The sequence below is a fragment of the Psammomys obesus genome, unplaced genomic scaffold, assembly GCF_907164565.1.
Source record: "Psammomys obesus unplaced genomic scaffold, mPsaObe1.curated_primary_1811, whole genome shotgun sequence".
NCBI classification, from domain to species: domain Eukaryota; kingdom Metazoa; phylum Chordata; class Mammalia; order Rodentia; family Muridae; genus Psammomys; species Psammomys obesus.
Window position 1 is genome coordinate 27,859,811 of NW_026596034.1, and position 20,665 is coordinate 27,880,475.

General features: G+C 48.4%; 1 protein-coding gene and 1 pseudogene across 1 annotated transcript; both read right to left on the reverse strand.

Annotated features, from left to right (window-relative positions):
* Nucleotides 1-466: 466 nt before the first annotated feature.
* LOC129687117 (small ubiquitin-related modifier 1-like) lies at nt 467-5,297 on the reverse strand (annotated as a pseudogene).
* Nucleotides 5,289-7,832, reverse strand: LOC129687154 (carbohydrate sulfotransferase 5). The gene is made up of 2 exons (XM_055621472.1): nt 7,800-7,832; nt 5,289-6,547 (listed from the first exon to the last, which is right to left on the reverse strand). The coding sequence occupies exon 2, from the start codon at nt 6,530-6,532 to the stop codon at nt 5,345-5,347; it is 1,188 nt and encodes a 395-aa protein (XP_055477447.1). The 5' UTR covers nt 6,533-6,547; nt 7,800-7,832; the 3' UTR covers nt 5,289-5,344.
* Nucleotides 7,833-20,665: the final 12,833 nt, after the last annotated feature.

Genomic DNA, 20,665 nt, shown 5'->3' on the forward strand with positions numbered 1-20,665 from the left:
GAGTTCCAGGACAGGCTATGTAGAGAGATCCTGTCTCAAAAAAATAAAGAGTCTCAAAATAATTAAAATTGCCCGGGTGGTGATGGTGCACACCTTTAATCCCAGAGCTCGGGAGGCAGACACAGGCGGATCTCTGTGAGTTCAGAGGTCTGTCTGGTCTACAAAGAAAGTCCAGGACAGCCAAGGCTACACAGAGAAACCCTGTCTCAAAGTAACAACAAAAAAAGAATTAAAATAGAATTAGGACTTTAAATATGCTTACGTTGTCCAGGTGTGGTGGCGCACAACTTTAATCCCAGCACTCAGGAGGCAGAGGAAGGGCAATTGCTGTGAGTTCGAGGCCAGCCTGGTCTACAAAGCCAGTTCAGTATGGCCAAGGCTACACAAAGAAACCATGTCTGGAAAAACTAAGAAAGAGAAGGAAAGAAGGAAGAAAGAAAAGCTCTCATTGAAGCAGGGGCAGAAACAGGCTTTTTTATTGTTTTTACAAATATTGTTTATTTTAGTGAAGCTAGTACAGACGATGTCCTCTGAAAACCCATGTCCCAGGCAAAAAAACAAAAACAAACAAAAAAACCCTACAGACAGAATCAAAAGGAGCAGTGTCTGTTGTACACACTGCATGAGTAACTTTTAAAACTGCTGATGAAGGTTAGAACTCTGAGATCTTCTGACAAGACTGTGGTACCCAAGATGCTGTCTTTCTCTCCAGTGAGACACCTTTGGAGTCAGTTGTCACTCTCACTATCTGTCGTCTTGACTACAAATGTGATGTTCTTCTTTTGGTCCAGACCCTCAGATTTTAAAAGTAGCTTCAGGCTGAGGAAGGGTCACTTTCCCACAGTTCAGTTCTCTGAAGAACTTCCGTCTCCCACTGAAAGCCACCGTCTAGGAGTGAAGCAACCACATGCTGGAGCGTCAGGGCCAGTTGGAAGGTTACAGGAAATCTCGCACTGGTCAGCTTCTTATCGTCACAAACCTGAAAGCGCGCACTCCTAAAAAGGGCAGCCCCCCTGGGCACACATGAAATTTCTTAAAAAGGACGGGCAATATTAAGGGAGCTGAGGTCTGATCACCAAAAATCAGCACAACAAAAACAACCAATAATGAATGTTGGACACTAGAATTCAGATTAGCAGACATTCTAAACACACGGAGTGCCAGTATTCAGTTTTCATTTTGAACACTACATTACAGAACTATTTTTAAAAATAAAAAAGGACTGAGGGAAAAGGAAAAAAATACAAAGAATTCTCTAAACCGTCAAGTGACACCCTGCCTCCCATTTATTCCTGATGAACTTCCGTCACATCTTCTTCCTCCATTCCCAGTTCTTTTGGACTATGGTTATCAGCAATTCCCTGACCTTCAAAGACAAACCTGAGTGAATTCACTGGAACTCCTGGTCTTTGACAGTATGATTCTTTGAGTTTCTTGAGATGTGTTGTCATTTTCACTTTGAAATGTATCTCACTGCTATCCTGTCCGATAACTGAGTTTAACGTATTTTCCTTCCTTCTTATCCTCTAAGTCCTCAGTTGAAGGTTTTGCCTCCTGATCAGATATGGTGATGATGGTGTCTTCACCCGGGGGTCTCCTCCCCACAGAGGCCTTCGTGAGGCAGAGCCTCACTCTGAGGTTTACTCAGAAACAGATTTTCTTTTCTTTTCTCCCCCCTCCCTTTTTTTTTTCAAGACAGGGTTTCCCTGTGTAACTTTGGCTGGCACGGACGTACTTCTTTGTAGACCAGGCTGCCTTCGAACTCACAAAGATCCACTTGTCTCTACCTCCCGAGTGCTGGGATTAAAGGCTTGTACCACCACTGCCTGGTAGCCCAAAGCTTCTTAAGCTTGAAAGATGAAGAGGGGGGTGTAGCTCTCACTTGGTAGCATGCTTGCCCAGCTTATCTGAAACCCTAGCGCCACATAAATCAGGTGTGGAGACAAAAAGCCTTTAATCAGAGCACTTAGGAGGTGGAGGCAGCGAAACGGGGCAAAGGTCCATCTTGCCTCAGCTGAAGCCATTTTGATTTCTGCTTTCTGCCCTGAAAAGTCCCATGGGAAAACACTCAACCTTGTTCTACAAACCTGTGGCTGGGGGCTGGAGAGATGGCGATGGCTCACAGGTTAAGACCTCTGCCTGTTCTCCCAAAGGTCCTGAGTTCAAGTCTCAGCAACGATATGGTGGCTCACAACCATTTATAATGAGATCTGGTGCCCCCTTCTGGTGTGCAGGAATACATGCAGGCAAAATACTGTATAAATTTTTTAAAAAAAAAATAACAATTAAAACCTGTGGTTGGAATGAGTGATCTTGGTTCTTGTTAAAACTGTTTGCTTGTGTCCCCTTGCAACTGCCAAGCAGGATGTAGTTTTACTGTGTTCCCATCTTTAAAAACTCCCTGCAATATGCATTTGGCACTGCTCTATGAAACATGTTTCTCTCCACCAGCCTGCTTAATAGATTCTTAATTCAAACTTTGGTTTATGGTCTTTGGGTCTCTACCCCATAACAGCAAGAGGCCATGGTAAGTTCTAGGCCGGGCCATGGAGATTGCTTAGTGGATAAAAGCATTTGCTGTGCTTTCCCAGCATCCACATAAAAGCTACAGTGAAATAACAGGTGGAATCAGGAGAATCCCCAGAAGTTCACAGACCAGCTAGTTTGCTGTGCTTTGTGGGAAAAACAACAGAGACTGTTTCAAAGAAGAGAGAGAAGCCGGCGCTGGTGGCTCACACCATTAATCCCAGCACTCAGGGAGGCACAGGCAGGTGGGTCTCTGTGAGTTTGAGGCCAGCCTGGTCTACGAAGCAAGTCCAGGACAGCCAAGGCAACATAGAGAATCTCTGTCTCAGAAAAGAGGAGGAGGGAGGAGGAAGAGGAGAGATGGCTCGGAGGTTAAGAGCACTGGCTGCTCTTCCAGAGGACCTGGGTGCCTACATGTTGGTTCACAACACATGTACACACCTACACACACACAAACACACAAACACACACACTCTCCAGAGCTGAGGAGAAGGTTGAAGTTTCATGGAATAAAAGCACTTGACATAAAAGGCTTGTGACCTGAGTTTGATCCCTGGAACCCACAAAGTTGGCCTCTGACCTCCACAAGTGAGCTCCCACACACAGATCATGCTTACAGTACTAAGTTAAAAAAATAAGTAGAAAGAGAGGACACCCAAAGTTGCCCTTTGATGTCTACCTGCAAGCAAACTGTGGCCTACATGCACACACACCCATCCATGTGAACTGAAGTTTGAATGCAAGTGGTCCCACGGGCCCAGATACTTGATATCTTGGTGGAACTGTTTGGGAAGGATAAGGTATTGCTGTGTTGGAGGAGTGTTGGGTTTTTGTTTTGTTTTTTTAAAGGTTTATTTATTTTGTATATAGTCTTTTGCCTGTATGTACACCTGCACGCCAGAAGAGGGCACCAGATCTCACTATAGATAGTTGTGAGCCACCATGTGGTTGCTGGGAATTGAACTCTGGATCTCTGGAAGAGTAGCCAGTGCTCTTAACCTCTGAGCCATCTCTCCAGCTCAAGGGTTGGGTTTCTTGAGGTTCCAAAAGCCCTAGCCATTTCCCAGTTAGCACTCTCTGTCGAAAGATGTGAGCTCTTAGCTACTACTCCAAGCTTTCTGCCATGATGATCATAGACTCTAACCCGTGGAAACCACAAGCCCCAAATTAAATGCTTTCTTTCACAAAGTGCCTTGGCCATGTTGTCTTGTCATGGCAATAGGAAAGGAATAAGGCATGAATGTATACACACAGGCACACACACCCATGATCCAGGTTATTCTTAAATCCAGAGTGAGTCTGAAGAAAGCCTGGGCTCCTCCCCCTACCAAAGGAAAAAAAAAAAGCCTAAGCCTTCAGATCATGTATCCTATCCTTTGTCCTAAAGTCCACCACTTGTTGAAGGCCACACCTATGCCGAGAATTAGGAAGCAGCAACCCCGACGATGGCAATGTTCGGGCAACAATTAAGAATTCCCGGATCAGTCTGTGCCACGTGATTTGAGTGCTTCATGTAGACTCAAATCCACTTCCTTGTCCTCCCCTGAGGAAGGAAGCCTGCTCTTCCTTTAAACATTTACTGTACACTTGCTGGCTCTTGTTTTCTGAGTTTGGGACTAAGCTTTCTGCATGCCCAGCATCCCTTGAATGGGCACTTTGCTGTCAGGGCTGGGTGTGGTTTGCAGGAAGTAAACCCTCACTCATCCTGGAAGGACCACGGCAAGACAAGAACCACCCTTTAAGTCATCTTTTTTTCTTCTAAACTCTTGGCAAGACTGAGTCCCAGACACCCCATGACCTGCCCCCATTTGCCTCCCAGACACTGCTGGCTATGTTTGGCTTGGTGCCCAGACCTCCCTGCTCTCTCCCTCCTCTTCTCTGCCTTCTTCTAGGCTTCTCCAGGGTAGGTTTTGGATTCTCTGCTCAGAATTTTCCCATTTACTGTTTCCCCTAGCTGTGTGTCTAAGGGACAAATACATCTAGGTGTCGCTGACAGGAGACAGATCTGTGCAAGCCTGACTCATCCCCTCTTAGCCACTGCCACCCTCAGAGCAAAGAGCAAATCCATCTCCTTCCTTCCTCCTCCTTAAGATGTGCCCTCCCACAATCCCTGTTACTTCTTAAGATGCCTTTCAAACATGATAGGCTCTTCTCTGGATCACACAGCTTATTTATGATGCTCTTCCCCATAATTAAGGCTCTTTCATCTCAGGACAAATCAAAGGCTCATTAAAAATTCATCCTCCTCAGGCTTGGGGGTGTATGCCTGGGCTCCTTCCTAGAAGCTCAGGCACAGGCTAAGGCGAAACCACCGAGGCATCGTCTCTGATTCCTCCTTGACCAAGCACATAACTGTCCGAGTCTCTGATGGGCTGAGACTGGGGCACGGGTTGAGCAACTGCGAGGCGGGTCCACAGATTTTAGGAGCCAGCCCGTGCAGCAGTGCCCTGCCGATCTTGACGGGGCCTGGGACACCATTCTCTGCTATTGCATGGTGTGACCAAAGAGGGGAGAAAGGTAAAGGAGAAGGAGGTACTTTAGTGGGAGTCTGGCTGCTTCTGTGACCAAAGGAAAAGAGAGGGGCTTCACTTTCCCTAAGGCAGTGCTTGATGGGAAACCAAATCCTAAAAGACTCAAAGGAAAACCATAACCTGGGAAGAAAGAAACGAGGAATTCGGACTCAGTCCTTTCCTAGAACAGGCCAAGTCCACCCACTCCCAGGCGCTGGTTGCTGACTTACTTTTGGGTTCACCAAGCCCGTTCTTCATCATACTCCGCTAGACCCTACCGTCAGAGCTGGGACTCCCCACCCAAACTCTTAAGACTCCGGCTGCTTTTCGGTGGACGAAGCCCACTTGAAACTGTCCATGCCCCTTGGCAGCAGGAGGTCCAGAGAGAGGTCCCGCTGCTCAAGTTCGGAGTGCACGGGTCGGTAGCCCAGCAGCTGCAGGGCGCCGGCGCACAGCTCCTGGACCCGCCGAATCTTGGCAAAGGGCAGCGTGTGGCGCCAGGCCTGGGACACGCTGAGCGCATCCCTGGACGTGGTCTTGAAGGCCTCGCGGCGCGCGCCTGGGCCTGAGCCGTGCGTGATGTTGTGGATCCAGGTCTGGAGCTGCGGCGTGAGGCTCAGGCCCGTGAAGGCGTAGAGTCCACGGATCTCGCTGAGCGGGTCCCGGGCCAGATCCTCGTAGCGCACCAGGCGGTAGCGATCCCGCAGGAAGGGCGGTGGCTTGCGCAGGGCGGCCTCGGCGATGCGCACATGGCTGCGGCACACCTCGCTGACCACGCGCAGCCCAGGGTCCGCCTCCACCCACGTGCCGTTAGTACCCAGGACGATGCCGTTGTCCCGGGCCAGCGCCTTGGCCGTCTGCTCCCGGGAGCGCAGCACGGCCCGCGGGTCGCGCACCAGGTGCACGATGCGCAGGTCGAGCGCGGGGTCGCTGAGCAGCGGGTACAGCACCTGCAGGTTAAAGAAGCGCACTTCCTTGAGCACCACGTGGCTGTAGGAGCTGCAGGCTTCCTGGGCCAGAGCGAAGGGCCGAGCGGCGCACAGAGGCTTGCACACCTCTTCGCTGCTGATGTTGCCACGGGCGAAGGCGTTGCAGACGGGAGGCGAGCACAGGGCGCGGCTCACCGCCCACTGGAAGAGATCCGAGATGTTGCGGCGCCAGGGCAGGTAGGCATCGAACACGTCCAGGTCGCAGAGGAACACCGAGCGCACCAGGTCGCGCACGGCCATCTGGAGCGCTGGGGCGCTGCCCCGCGACAGGGTATCCCACACGTGCCAAGCTGGCTCCATCAGGTAGAAGACATCTGGATGCTGGCTGAAGAGCTGGCCCACGAAAGACGAGCCCGAGCGCCACGAGGACAGCACCAGCACGTGCACACGCCCCCCACGGCCTGCTGGGGACAACGGCGTTTGGCGGGAGACCAGGAAGATCAGGATGCAGGTCTGGGTTATCAGGAGTGAGAGCACGACAGTGTTGGAGAAGCGGGGCAGCCGCATGCCTCTGGCTAGGGCCTATGAAAAGGGAGGGACGGGGTTAGCTACCCTGGCCTGAGCTGGCATCCCAGGCCCAACCTCTGCCCGTTGCCGGCTGCACTCTGTTTGTATCTACAGGAGGACCATAAACTCTTGCTCCTTTCGCCTCCGTCTCCTACCTGCGGGGATTACAGGTATGTGTTACCGCACCTGGTAACACATGGTATCTACCATTTTTCAAACAAAATTCCTGCCTTTTGCTTAAGGGACCCTCTCACGGATCACCTTTATGAGAGGGCCATGTCTAAGTCTCCAAGCTTTTCGGTCCCCTGCCTCTTAACTTCCTGCTCTGTGACATTTAGGGCCAGGCAATCTCTCTGTAGCTCTATTTACCCATGGGCTAAAGGGGGGTAATACAGGCATCTGGAGAATGTAATGAGTAATCCCCATGGCTGAAGACTGGAACCTTTACAGTACGGTGTGCTTCCATGTCCTGTGATTTTTTTTTTTAATTATGATGAACAAGCAGCACAGTTTTGTTTTGTTTTTTAAATATTAAAAATAAGCAGGACATGGTGAAATGGCTCAGCGGGTAAAGGCACTTGCTGCCAAGCCTGAGGAACTGAGTTTAAATCCCTGGGATACACATGGTAGAAGGACAGAGCTAATCCCAAAAACTGTCTTTGTCCTTTGACCTCCACATATGTACACACCCAAACACCTCCCTTCACACACACACACACACACACACACACACACACACACACACACACAAAGAATGAGGGGCGGGGGAGGAATCTCGTAGCTCAGTAAACCCTGCATTCAGTCTCAGGCTCAGCATAAGCCAGGTATGACAATGCACACCGGTAACCCTAGCACCTGGGAAACAAGCAAGAAGGACCAGAAGTTCATGGTCACCTTCAGCTACGGAGCAAGGCTGAGGCAAGTCCACGTGACATGACTTTCAGTCAGGAAAAGAAGCAAGCACAAAGGGCTGGAGATACAGCTCAGTGGTAGAGCTCTTACCTGGCATGCCCAGGACCTCAGGTCCAACACACACACACACACACACACACACACACACACACACACACAAACACACACACACACAATAGTTAGACAATATTGCCATCACCTCTGTGGAGAAAGTGCTGAAGCTAAGATGGACTCTAGAAGGAGGGTGTTCTCTGGAAGTCATGTCTCAGAAGCGCCCAGGGAAGTGCTCCTGGGGAGGAGGTAGAGAAGCTGAGAGGCAGAGCGGAGGTGCGCCCTTCCCCCGCTGTGTACTCACTGCTGTCTAGGGCTGGGAGAGCTGCTGTGTTGATCGCTAATCCATGGAAGGTTCTTCAAGTCTGAGAACACAGGAGGAAGACTAGTCAGAGCCCCAGAAGGGAGAGAGCCCCACACTCACAGAAAGCTCTCCAGGATGGGGGCAGCGCAGCCCTGCAGTTTTCCAAATGAGTAGGAGCTGATGGACTGCCCTGGTGCCTTGAGTCTGCAAACTGCCAGGTAGGAGCCATAAAGCCTGATCTGAGCATTAATACCTTCTCTAAATCTTTGGCCTCAAATTTACTCTGTGTGGAGAAAGACCTTGAATGTGACCTTTTGATCCTCCTTCCAAATGTGAGGAGAGGCATGCACACACACACACCCCCCCGTGCCTGGTGTATGAGGTACTGGGGTCAAACCTGAGGTGCCATACATGCTAAACCAGCACTCTAGTCACCAAGCCCCACCCCCATGGCCTTTGCCCTCTTGCCTCAGCCTCCCAAGTGCTAGGATGACATTTAACTTCTCAGGGTTGATGTGAGGGATGACCTGTGAGGTTGGCATGGGGGCTCTGTGAAAGTGAGCCAACCTGAGCTCACTTACATATCTTCTAGAATAGATTTACCTCTGATGTCTAACAAACCTTGCTCCCTTTAACAGTCATATTTGTGCAGCAGGTAAGAGCAACACTAGGCCCAGCTTCCACACCCCAAGACCCTAGACTTTCCTGCCTATGTACCTTTTGCTTCTGCAAACGTTCCCAGGCTTTCCTTCTTTGAAAGGAAAAGACTGAGACGTTCCTCCTTGCTTTTGTAGCATTCTCCTCCCACCTCACCTGCTTCTCTATGGAGACGACCACTGAGAAAACCTGAGGTCTGAGTCCTGAACCCATCCCTTCTCTTTGCCTTCCTCTCACCGGGAGGTCTTGGGAGCAGATAGAGAACACTTAAAATCTGTCTTACCTGCTGACTCCGAGGGTCTCCCTGGATCATCACCCAGCCCTAGACAACCCAGAAGATGGGATAACTGCCTGTCCTGCATGAGTCACCAGGTTTGCCAACAAGCACTAGTTGCTCTGTGTTTACACAGCGATTTAACTTAAACGCCCCTGCAGTGGCCTTTATGATCTCAGGCATATAATTGGAGCACTCAAGGCTTGGTGAGTGTGGGGAGGCCAGGACCCTAGCTTCAGGACTCCAGTTTATAAGTTCCTGGCACTTCTAACGGCAGCCTGAAGGTCTCTCCCATTTCTGATTGCTCTCTTGCTTTCTCCCAAAGCAAATGCAGGAGCAACTTCATCTTGACCCAAGCCAAAGTGTTTGTCACCTGTGTTCTAGGAAAGCCAGAGCTCTTCTTAAGTGACTTGTGTACTAGAGGCAGTGTCATCTGACCCTGTTCCTGGAACTCAAGAACTAGGACGAACTTGAAATAGCCACACAGGGTCTCTATGAGCCCAGCAGGTCCTATGTAGCATTAGCTCATAGGGACTCCAGTGTTCTCACTCAGGTTAATTGCCAGAAGGTGGAAGCCATGTATTTTTACCTTCACGGTCAAGTTTTACCTTCTCAACATTCTTAGAAGGTGGAGATAACTATCCCTGTCTATTTTCATTGAAGCAACTAGAGTTCATGCACAGGAATATACAGTCAGCAAAGACCAGCAAAGGTTGTAGCTTAGTGATGGAATGTTATCTTGGTGGCGATGGTGGGTAGAAGAATAAGACATAGATAGGTCTCAGGGGTACCAGGTGGTGGTGGCACATGCTTTTAATCCCAGCACTTGGGAGGCAGAGGCAGGTGGATCCCTGTGAGTTCAAGGCCAGCCTGGTCTACAGAGTGAGCTCCAGGACAGCCAAGGCTACAATGAGAAACCCTGTCTCGGAAAAACAAACAAACAAAAAATAGAAGATAGGATTTTTAAAAGCAGTTGACAGCTAGAACACTCAGTGTACTTAAGAGGACATTTCCTTTTAATGAAAAAGGTTATTATCTTTGATAGTAAAACTAATAAAAGCTGTACCTATTTACTCATGCCAGTAATCTTAGCACTTGGGGAGGAAGAGGTAGGAGGGTTGTTTGAGGACATTCTGGGCTACACCAGACCCTGTCTTAAAAAAAAAAAAAAAGCAAATAAAAACCATAATAAAACTGTTTTCCTTGAGAGTAGATCTCCTTCGAGTTATAAAAAGGGGAGTGAACAAAATAGAAGGAATGTGGGAAGCAGAATAAAAAGAGAGAACATGGAAAACAGACAGGAGAAACCAAGAGCCTCAGTGCAGAGGGCCTAATGCAGACAAGTCAATGTCCTGATGGAGTTGACAGTCTAGCTGTGGACATTAGGACTCCCCCGTGGGACCTCAAGAGATGGTTCCGATGCTAAGAGCACTTGCTGTTCTTGCCGAGGGACTGGGTTTGGTTCCCAGCACCCACATTCACAACTTACGACCACCCATAATTCTAGTTCCAGGGGATCTGGCCCCCTCTTCTGGACTCCATGGGTACCAGACACGCGCACAGTGCACACACATGCACTCATACACATAAGATAAAACTAAATCAATCAAAAAAAAAAAAAAAAAAAAAGCAGGGGAAGCTCATCTATGATCAAAAGACCAGAGAGATGGTGGTCCCAGTGAATGGCCCAGACACTCAAGCTTGGAAGGGTCATATCTATTTCCTTCCTGGATTCTAATCCACCCCTTTGCTTTTGCCAGTCCATCTGTGTGTGTGTATGTGTGCACATTGCCTCAGGACTATCTAAATCTGATTGTAACCATCTACTCAGCTTTCCAAATGTGCTGCTAATTCCCACCCAGAATCCTCTACACCAGGGTTCATCAAAAGAGCTCCAGGCCCCAAGGCCCCAGATCCTCCCTCTGCTGTATAGCCCTAAACCTGTCTCCACCTGGAATCTCAGCTTCCTCTGATGTAACTGACTGCCAGGGTCTCCCAAGGCATGCCCCTCTGCCCTATGCCACCTTCTTCTTCTTCTAAAGATTTATTGTGTATACAATGTTCTGACTGCATGTACACCTGCACACCAGAAGAGGGCACTAGATCTCATTATAAATGTGAGCTATGTGGTTGCTGGGAATTGAACTCAGGTCCTCTGGAAGAACAGCCAGTGCTTTTAACCTCTGAACCACCTCTCCAGCCCCCATTTCTTCTTCTTGCTTGCAGGCAGCACAAGGCTTGGGGCTGTGGTTTTTCTGAAGCGTCTTTAAGTTCTCAGGGATCTGGTGTAGAGCTTGGCAATGCATGAGCCGTCTGACCATGACTACATGTCCTGGGCATATGTTCTTCTCAAGACAGCCTCTAAGCTGGGTGTATGGTGGCAGGTACCCATAACCCCAGTATCTGAGAGGTGGGCAGGGGTATCAGGAGTTCAAGGCTAGCCTGATCTAAATGAAACTGTCTCAAAAACAATAAACAAAAACCAACCAGACAAATAAACAGCCATTAGATTTTCTGTAAGGAAGCACTGCTTATTCATTCTAAAGTGCCCATGGTTTTCTAACAGGACCCTAGACCTTAGTAGGCCCTGAGACCTTAGCACAACTGACTCCATGACAGAAGTACCATTCAGGCTGTAAGACTCAGCACATAGACAGCACCACCTGCCAAACTTAAAACAAAGGCCTAATCCATCAACGTCCACGGTTCTGGGAACATCTCTAAAAGCGCTAACCTTGCTTTTTGCCTTCTATAGTTCTGTTTCCGGCTAACTGTGCTTGTTCAATGAAGTATGTCAACCCAGGACATGTTTTTTTGTGCTTAAAAGCTCACACTGAGAACGGCTCAGCCGCTGCACTGGGATCTCAAACACCCAGTGCAGTCTCCGGCTGGCTAGTGCACACGTCTGAGCAGTCTTCTCTGGCGAATACCCCACAACATTTCTGCAGGCACAGCGAGATCCCAGACACCAGACCTGGAGACACAGGGGTGTCAGAGCCCCTTGCAGCAAGGAAGAAAGCATTGGTAAGAGGACTATCGAGGGATGTTCCAGGTTCCTGGGTGGATTCAGTGGCTGCCTAATGCCTCGGGGGTGGGGGGCGGGGTCCTGACACCTCCATCTTCAAAGGAAACAAATTAGAAAGTTGCCTGGTCTGTCACCTTAGGAGGTAACTCTGGTGGCGGTGCCTTCGGTTTGGACACCTAGGTGACGTATGTATGACTGTGTGGGGGCCACCCGGCTTGTTTTTACTGTGTGTCAGTGTGTGTGTGTGAGAGTGTGTGTGTGTGTGTGAGAGTGTGTGTGTGTGTGTGCGCGCGCGCGTCTATCGGTTCTGTTTCCTTGTACTGACCAGTGGCTTTCCCTGCTGTGAGACCCTCCTCCCAGCTTAAGACCTGCGCCCCTCCTGTTGGAGACCCAGATCCTTTTAGCTCTGTCACCGTCACCCAGAGAAACCCCCCCAAAAAAAACCTCATTGCCTGTCTCCTGCTCGTTGTCAGGGTTGGTCCCTGTGTGGGGGTGGGGAGGAGCTGGGCCTCTCATCCAGGGACCCCTGCCATCTAAGCAAAATGCACACAGGGAGGGGGGAAAAGTTCCCCGGGTGAACATTTCCTCTACTACTCTAAGCAGCTCCGGAAAGAACTCCAGGCTGAACCCGAAGGAAAAGAGGTTCCACTTCTTTCTCTTTTGTGATTTATGTCTCCTTTTAAACCAGTGATCCATAAGAGCCACCATTATTAAAAAAAAAAAAAAAATCACTGGGCAGGGCAGGGGGGATCGCTTCCAGACAACACAGCCTGGGCAGAACCGATTTTTCCCTTCTGTCCAACACTGACCAGGGAGACTTTAAAATTTTTTCCGCTAGGTCTTTTTAAAAAGGATTAAAGACAGCTGCTAAAAAGATTTCCTTTGTCACCTAGTCAGGCCCAGAAATTTTAAAAAAGCTGTAAAAGTTAGAACAATTTAAAGATATAAGTAGGTCTCAGTTGCTGGAGCTGGCCGGAAGGGTACTTAACATCAGAGAACTGATTGAAGCAAGACCTTTTGAATGAACTGAGAGCCATGGTTGCCTTCTCTGATGATGAGACTAGCCTTACAGATATTCAGTAAATGCTGGTGTCTTGCCCTGGGCCCATCAGAAGACTATCTGCTAGCTGAAAGTTCTGCCTCCAATCAAAAGACACAATTAGACTAGCTCTCAGACCGACAACAAAGATTCCCAGGGACCTAGGCAGAAACCAACTCCCCAGGACTAGCCTAATATCAAGCTCCTATAATTGTTCAACTAACCAGTTCAGCTACTCCCATCCGGATTAAACAGTGCCCAATCATCCTAGAAACAAAAGGATAAAATGCAGTTTATATTACCTGCCTCAGAGACAGGCATACCGGTGCCCTGCCAGTCATCCTGGAATATACCTCTCCTGTCTATGAGGGAACCTGGTACCTCTAATTCTCATGAGTCTGATTCTACCAGAGAAACAGGTGTACCCTCTCTTGGACCTGTAAGGCAGTGTTCTTCAGCTTCCCACAGGCAGAGGTGAGTCAATGCATGTTGGCTCTTAAATGGACAGACCCAGTGGGAGGTTAAGGCAACATGCCTGGACCAGGTTGCCCCAAGATTTAGAGACAATAAACGCAGACTTCCTGCCTTCCTTCCTCAAAGGCTTCTTGGGAAAACGGTATAAAAAGGCCACTAAAGACCAGCCGGAGAGATGGTTCAGTGGTTAGGAGTGCCTACTGCTCTTCCAGAGGACCTGGGGTTCAGTCCTGGGCTCCCGCTACCCACATGGCAGCTCATAACTCTCTGTAACTTCCATTTCAGGAGATCCAACGCCCTCACACATACATGCAGCCAAAACCCCAATGTGCATAAAATAAAAATAAATTAATTTAAAAAAATTTAAAGGGGCCATTGAGGGACCGCAGCCAGAGTTACAGACCCTGGGCTACAAAATGTCAGCTAAGAAGGTCCAGCTTTGTAGAAAGCTACTTATCTTGGCTACCAACCAGCTAAAGGAGGCAAAAGGAGTCTATCTCAGAGTAGGGTTGCTGTCGTCCTTCATATCCCAACTCCAAAGACTGAGAGACAGCTCTAGAGTTCCTCGGTGCAGCTTGATCCTGCTGCCTCTGGATTCCAGTTTGTGGAAAGAGCAAGGCCTCTAGACATCAGCACAAGGCGTTGGGGAGGGGCACTGAGCCCCTCATCTGGACTGAGACTAAATAAAAGGAGCTCCAGCCCTGGAATTTCCAGATGTTTCAAAATCTTTTCATCTGTTTGTCCACAAAACAAAAGACAAAAGATGGGGGGGGGTTTAACCATAAAAATGCCCTGTGACGTATGTGTCCAAACAATTGGACCCTGTAGCCACAGGATGGCTCAGTTGTCTAAGAGCTGTGTTACTGCTAGTGAAATGAAAAAAAGCAAACAAGTTAGCTCTGGATCAAGGTTTTTGTTTGTTTGTTTGCTGAGATAGGTTTTCTCTGTTTAGCCCTGGCTATTGAGGAACTCACTCTGCAGACCAGGTTGGCTTCGAACTCACAGAGGGCTGGGATTATAGTTCTGGGAAAATCTCTAAATGGACTAACTTTGCTTTTTTGGCTTTTATAGTTACACTTCTGGCTAACTGTTCTTGTTAAGTGACATATGTCAACTGGGGACATGCTTTTTTGTGCTTAAAAGCTCACTTTGAGAAAGGATTGGGGATACACTGGGATCCCCAATACCCAGAGTTCAGTCATCAGCCAGATAATAAAGACTTTCTATTCTTGGTGAATACTGAACAACAATTTGGAAGCAGTAGATCCAGTACACCCTGGTTGCTGAGGGGCGCATGCTGCAAGATTGGCTTATCTACATACTTACCCCCAGGCCTCACCCAGAAGTAGCTTAAGAATGGACCACCTGGGGCTGGAGAGACTCAGAGGTTAAGAGCACTGGCTGCTCTTCCAAAGGTCCTGAGTTCAATTCCCAGCAACCACATGGGGGCTCATAACCATCTATAGTGAGATCTGGTGCCCTCTTCTGGTGTGTAGGCATACATGCAGGCAGAATACTGTGTACATAATAAATAAATATATCTTAAAAACAAACAAACAAAAAAAAACAAGGATGGAACTCCTGGGCTGTTGAGGTGGCTCAGAGGTCATGAGCACGTGTTGCTCTTGCAGAGGACCCGGGTTCCATTTCCAGCATCCACGTGGAGGCCTACAAACAGTTCAGGGGGATCTGAACAACCCCCTCCCGACCTCCGCCCAAATCAGGCACACGAAAAGAAATAAGCATAAATTTAAAAAAATAAAAAAAGAACAGAACACCTGCTAGTTTTCAAGGGGGAGAGAGAAACTGCCAACACAGGAGAGAACTGCACAGAAAAATAAAGTCCCAATCAAGCTAACAGCATCTTCTGAACATCTGGATCCAGATGAGCAGATTCTCCTCTGGAGAAAGCTTTCCATTTCTTGCTTACATCCAGTGCAAACTGAGTTTTCTGTGACAACCAGGAGTTCTGGTTAGATGCCGGATACTGGTGGGTGCTGGCCATTTCTCCACGTGGTGCTAGATGCATGAATGTATCAATGGCAACCCATCAGTGTGACGTGGTGTTGCACACCCGTGATCCTGGCAGAAAGGCCAGGGGTTCTGTGCCAGCCTGGGCTAAATGAGACCACGACTCAAACAAAAGCGTGGTAGTCCACGCCTGTGATCCCAACACTTGGAAGGCAGAGGCAGGAGGGTCACCAGAGGTTTGAAACCAGTCTATATCCTACACTTGTGTAGAGCATGCATGCTGTATCTCAGAGCATGGATGGCCATCAGGATACTTTTATACTCTGTGTCCATCGCTCTTTTCTGAGGTGCAACATTTCAATAAAACAACTGAACGACACTGTGAGTCTCATGTCAGGAAAAAATTAAAAGGCCACATGAGAGCTAGGTGTGGCCAGTCGTTCCTGTAATCTCAGCCCTCTAGAGGCTGAGGTGAGAGCACTACTGTAAGTTTGAGGCCAGCCTGGGCTAAAATGAAGAGTTAAAGGGCAGCCTGGGTTGTGGGGTGAGGCCAAATGAGTATATGACCTAAAGAAGTGTTTAGTTGGTTGAAATCAGACACCTCACCATCCAGGTCTAAAAGGAGTAAATTAATCAGGCTCTCGCCCTGCATTTCTTTCTGTGGTATTCCTTAGACATCCCTTCTTATTTCACGGCCCGAGAGAGATGGGGGTGGCTGTTTTCTGTCTGCTCTGCAGATGGGAAGCCTGAGATCAGGGCGAGGGATGTGTGCCATCATAGGCGCTGAGCTGGAGCCCAGGAACTTCCAGCCAAGCTCCACTAGACAGCTCCTCTTGTCACCAGCCTGTCCCAGCCCTGGCACGCAATCTAAGAGAGTGGAACAGAATACCAGCAGGCTCAGATTTCTCTCAGTTTGGTGTCAGCTGGAGGCCATCTCTGCTCAGGAATCCCAAAGGCTGGGCACACCAGATTCTAGGTGAGGAAATCAGTAAACATCATGCCTCAAGGATGACCATTGAAACAGAACTGCTGTGATGAGCCAGTGTGTTCCTTAGGCACAAGGATGGACAGGAAAAGGGAATGGAGGAGAAAAGGAAATTGAAAGAAAAAAAATACAGAGGGGGAGGAATTAGCCTCATGGTAGATCAAGAGGCAGTTCAGTAGGCTGGGTGTGGTGGCACATGCCTTTCATCCCTGCAGAGAGAGGCAGGATGGTCCACATAGTGAGCTCCAAGTCAGCCAAGACTATGTAGAAAAGAAAAACAGGCAGCATAGAAAATACCACTTCTTGAGGGATTCCTGCAGGTCAAGCCCTATTTTCTGAGATGAGCCTTGAAATAAGGAAGTGGGTTCAATCACTGCCCCTATCTCACAGGAGAGGAAAGGGAAGTTTAGGAAGATTCAGACTCGCTGTGAAGGGTCCAGCTGAGTCAGAATCTGAACCCTAGCAGCCCACCTGCAGAGGCTCAGTGGGGACCCGTTGCCTGTTTGGCCCTCATTTCTTTGTGCTGTGGGCCTTAAAGTTTCTCCAGGTAGTACCAATTATGTTAAAATGCACAGATACCAGAGGGCACCAACAGATGGGGAAGACAGCTACAAATGAGGATCTACAGTGGTAATGAGTTCCTGTGAATAAGTAAAGGATTAAAAAGACACCCCCCCCCCAAGATACACAAATGACGAGTACATCCTTCATCACGAGCGAAATGCAAATCACCCAGTAGGCCAGCTGCTAAGAAAAAAGAGCAGTGAAAGGGCTAGAGGATGGGTCAGTGGGTAAGGGGAATAGGCTGCCAAGCCTGACAATCTGAGTTTGATCCCTAGGGTCATACAGTGCAAGAGAACCTTCTTCTTCTTCTTCTTCTTCTTCTTCTTCTTCTTCTTCTTCTTCTTCTTCTTCTTCTTCTTCCTCCTCCTCCTCCTCCTCCTCCTCCTCCTCCTCCTCCTCCTCCTCCTCTTCTTCTTCTTCCTTCTTCTTTTTCTTCTTCCTCCTCCTCCTCCTCTTCCTCCTCCTCTTCTTTTTAAAAGGTATTTTTATTTTATGGTCATTGACGTTTTGCCTAAATGTGTGTGAGGGTGTCAGGGCCCCGGAACTGGAGTTAGAGACAGTTGTGAGCTGCCATGTGTGTGCTGGGAATTGAACCCCGTGTCCCCTAGAAGAGCAGCCGGTGCTCTTAACTACTAAGCCAACTCTCCAGTTCTGAGAACCAGCTTCTGGTAGTTGTGCTCTGACTTCCATGGTGCACATTCCTGGCCAGAAATGTAACTTTTTAAAGGGGGAGGGGCCTGGGCACGCCTTTAATCCCAGCACTCCCAGGCAGAGGCAGGTGGAACTCCATGAGTTTGAGGCCAGCCTGGTCTACATACCTCTTTCCAGTCAAGTAAAAGCTATGTAGTGAGACCATGTCAAAATAAAACAAAAAACCACAAAATTTTAAAAAGAGCCAGGTGTGGTGGCACATGCCTGTAATCCCAGCACTCGGAGGGAGAGGCAGGTGGATCTCCGTGAGTTCAAGGCCAGTGGTCAAAAAGAAACAGTACAAGCTAGGGATGTGGGAGAGTGGTTAAGGAGCGTGTAGTACTAAGCCAGTTGGGGAGAGGAAAAAAGAAGAAGGGGGAGGGAAGGAGAAGAAGGGTGGAGAGAATTTTTAGGAAAAAAAAAAATTGTGTTTGAGACAGGCAGCCAGGCTGGCCTAGAAACTTGGTGTGTAGCCAAGGCTGACTGTGAGCTCACGGTCCACTTCTCTAGTTCTAATATGACGAGCATGAGCCAGGATTTTTAAAAGTACAGGTGTTAGTGGAAATAAGAGAAATCAGAACCCTCATCCAGTGCTGACAAGAATGGAAAACAGCGCTGTGGAAAACAGTCTGGCAGTTCCTCAGAAGGCTAACTGGAGTCAGCTCATGATGCAGTAATTCCAGTCCAGACTATAGACCCAATAATGGTGAAAACATATGTCCACCTAAAGCTTGCTCAGGAGCTTTCATAACAGTGTTCTTTATAATAACCCCAAAGCAGAAAACACCTCAGATACCTATCAACTGATAAGCAAGATCATCGTAGACCTCACAACAGAAAATTCCCTGCCAAGGGCTAAGGAGATGGCTCGGCAGGTAAGAGCACTCGCTGTGTAGGCCTGATAACCCGAGTTTGGCCCCCAGAACCCATTGTGGGAGGAGGGAAATATCTCTCCCAAAATGTTCTGCGACCTCCATATGTGGGTGGTGGCACGCATGCGCCTTCACTTGAACACATCACACGTGTGTGCACACATGCACTGATAATAATAGGAACAAATAATAATAACGATGATGATAATAAGTAAAGAGAATTCTCTGGCAACGAAAAATAATGAGTTGGGGATACACATAAAATTCAACATCGCAATACTAAATACATTATACACAGTGAGTTGTACATTTAAAAAGAACAAACTTTAAGCTATGTGAACTATATCTTGAGAAAGCTGTTAATAAAAACACAGAAGGAAGCCAGGTACGGTGATGCATGCCTGTATCCCAGGACTCATGAGGCAGAGGCAGATGGATCTCCCTGAGTTTGAGGCCAGCTGGTCTACCAAGCTAGTCTAGGAATGCCAAGGCTACACAGAGAAACCCTGTCTCAAAAAAAAAAAAAATCAGAAAAATAAAAATAAATTTAAAAAGCACAGAAGAAAATGGAAAAAAGAAGTGTGGACCGAATAACATTGAATAATAGTGCCTCCTTTTCTATGGGCAAATTACAGGTGTCTTTATTGTTTTTGAGACAGGGTCTCATGTAGCTCAGGCTGGCCTTAGATGGATAGATAGCTAAGGATGACCTGAACTCCTCTTTTCCTGTTGTCTCTTCCCAGGACTGGGATTACAGGTATGTGCCACTATGTGCAGCTTGAGAGTTTTCTTTCATAATCTCAGATTGATTATTTTTAGCTGGTTAGAAAAGTCATGGGTGGAGTTTACCTCCATGCTTCCTTTATGCTTCCATCCTGAAGAGCTGCCTGCATGCCCATCTACCAGCTGACCTGAGTTCCCACTTGAGAAGCCCAGGGGCAGGGATGGCGGGCTCTCATCCTGTGAAGTGAAGGTGTTTCCAAGCCCACCTGCAACTTTAAGACTGTCCGCCGGGCCAGGCTCTGACAGGAGATATGTCTGCTCCGAGGTCCTGGCCAATCTGCTGGTCCTGCCAGATCTGATCACGCAGCTGCAAGGTGGCTGCCGAGGGCAAGGAGCTGGAGGTTATACAGATGCTGCTGGAGGCAAGAACCCTGCTTTCTGCAATCTAGGGTCAAGGGATGGGACTCTCCTGGGAGAGCTTGCCTAGCAAGCATGAGGCCTATGGCTCCGTTCCCAGCACTGCCCAAAACTAGGCATGCTGACATATGTTTGTCATCCCAGCACTTGGGAGGGGAAGACAGGAGGATCAGGAGAATCTAGCCTGGACTACATGAGACCCTGTCTATAATCACCATCTCTTGGGAAATGAATTAAAATCAGTCTGTAAAGCCAGGCTGTATTCCCAGCTGCTTGGGAGGCTGAGGCAAGAGGATCCCAGATTCACAGACCTCAAAGTTTAGGCCACAGCTGGGGCTAAAGCCCGATGGTAGACCGCTTGCAGGTAAGCACGCCTAGGTTCAATCCCAGTTACTGAAAAGATCCTCAAGGTTCCGTGGCTCAGTCACTCTGAGGCATTTCCTGCCAGTCTAGATCCTTCTTGGCTTCTCTGTGCAGCATTCCTTCCTCCAGGGTATGGGGGAATAGAGCAAGACCCCTCATGATACCATCTAATTCAGAGAAGGTAGTCAGACAGTTTCTGGACAACCGGTAGCCCCAAGGCGCAGAAGGGGTGAGGAGTAGGGAGGTGGGTTTGAGTTTTTATGCCCTGGCCTGGGGCGAAAAAGAAATTCTAGTTTATGATCTGCCTTGGAGGGGGTATTCTGAGCCAGGAACTATCAGTGAAAACAAAGTATACTAGATGGGCATGGTGGCACACACCTTTAATCCCAGCACTTGGGAGGCAGAGGCAGGTGGATCTGAGTTCAAGGCCAGCCTGGTCTACATAGAGAATTCCAAGACAGCAGGGCTAGATAGAGAAAGCCTATCTAAAAGGACTTGCTGCTCTTCCAGAGGACCCGGGTTTGGTTCCCAGCAAACACATTTTGGCTCAGAACTGACAATAACAACAGTTGTAAGGAACCCAACACCTCTTTTAATCTCCTGGCTCCTTCATGTATTTGGTGACCGTACATACCTTGGGAATACATACATACACATAAGATAAATATTTTAAAAATCATTAAAAGTCATAGATTCATATAGATAGAGGGATCCTGACCCACAAGGCTCCTTCCTATAGCAACACACACAGGACATCAGGTAGGGGCTGTACTTTTAGTATGTCCTTGTGCTTCCCTGGCAGAGCATTTATA

Coding starts and splice junctions, on each gene's coding strand:
- LOC129687154 (XM_055621472.1), bottom strand. CDS start 6,532: ATGCGGCTGCCCCGCTTCTCCAACACTGTCGTGCTCTCACTCCTGATA.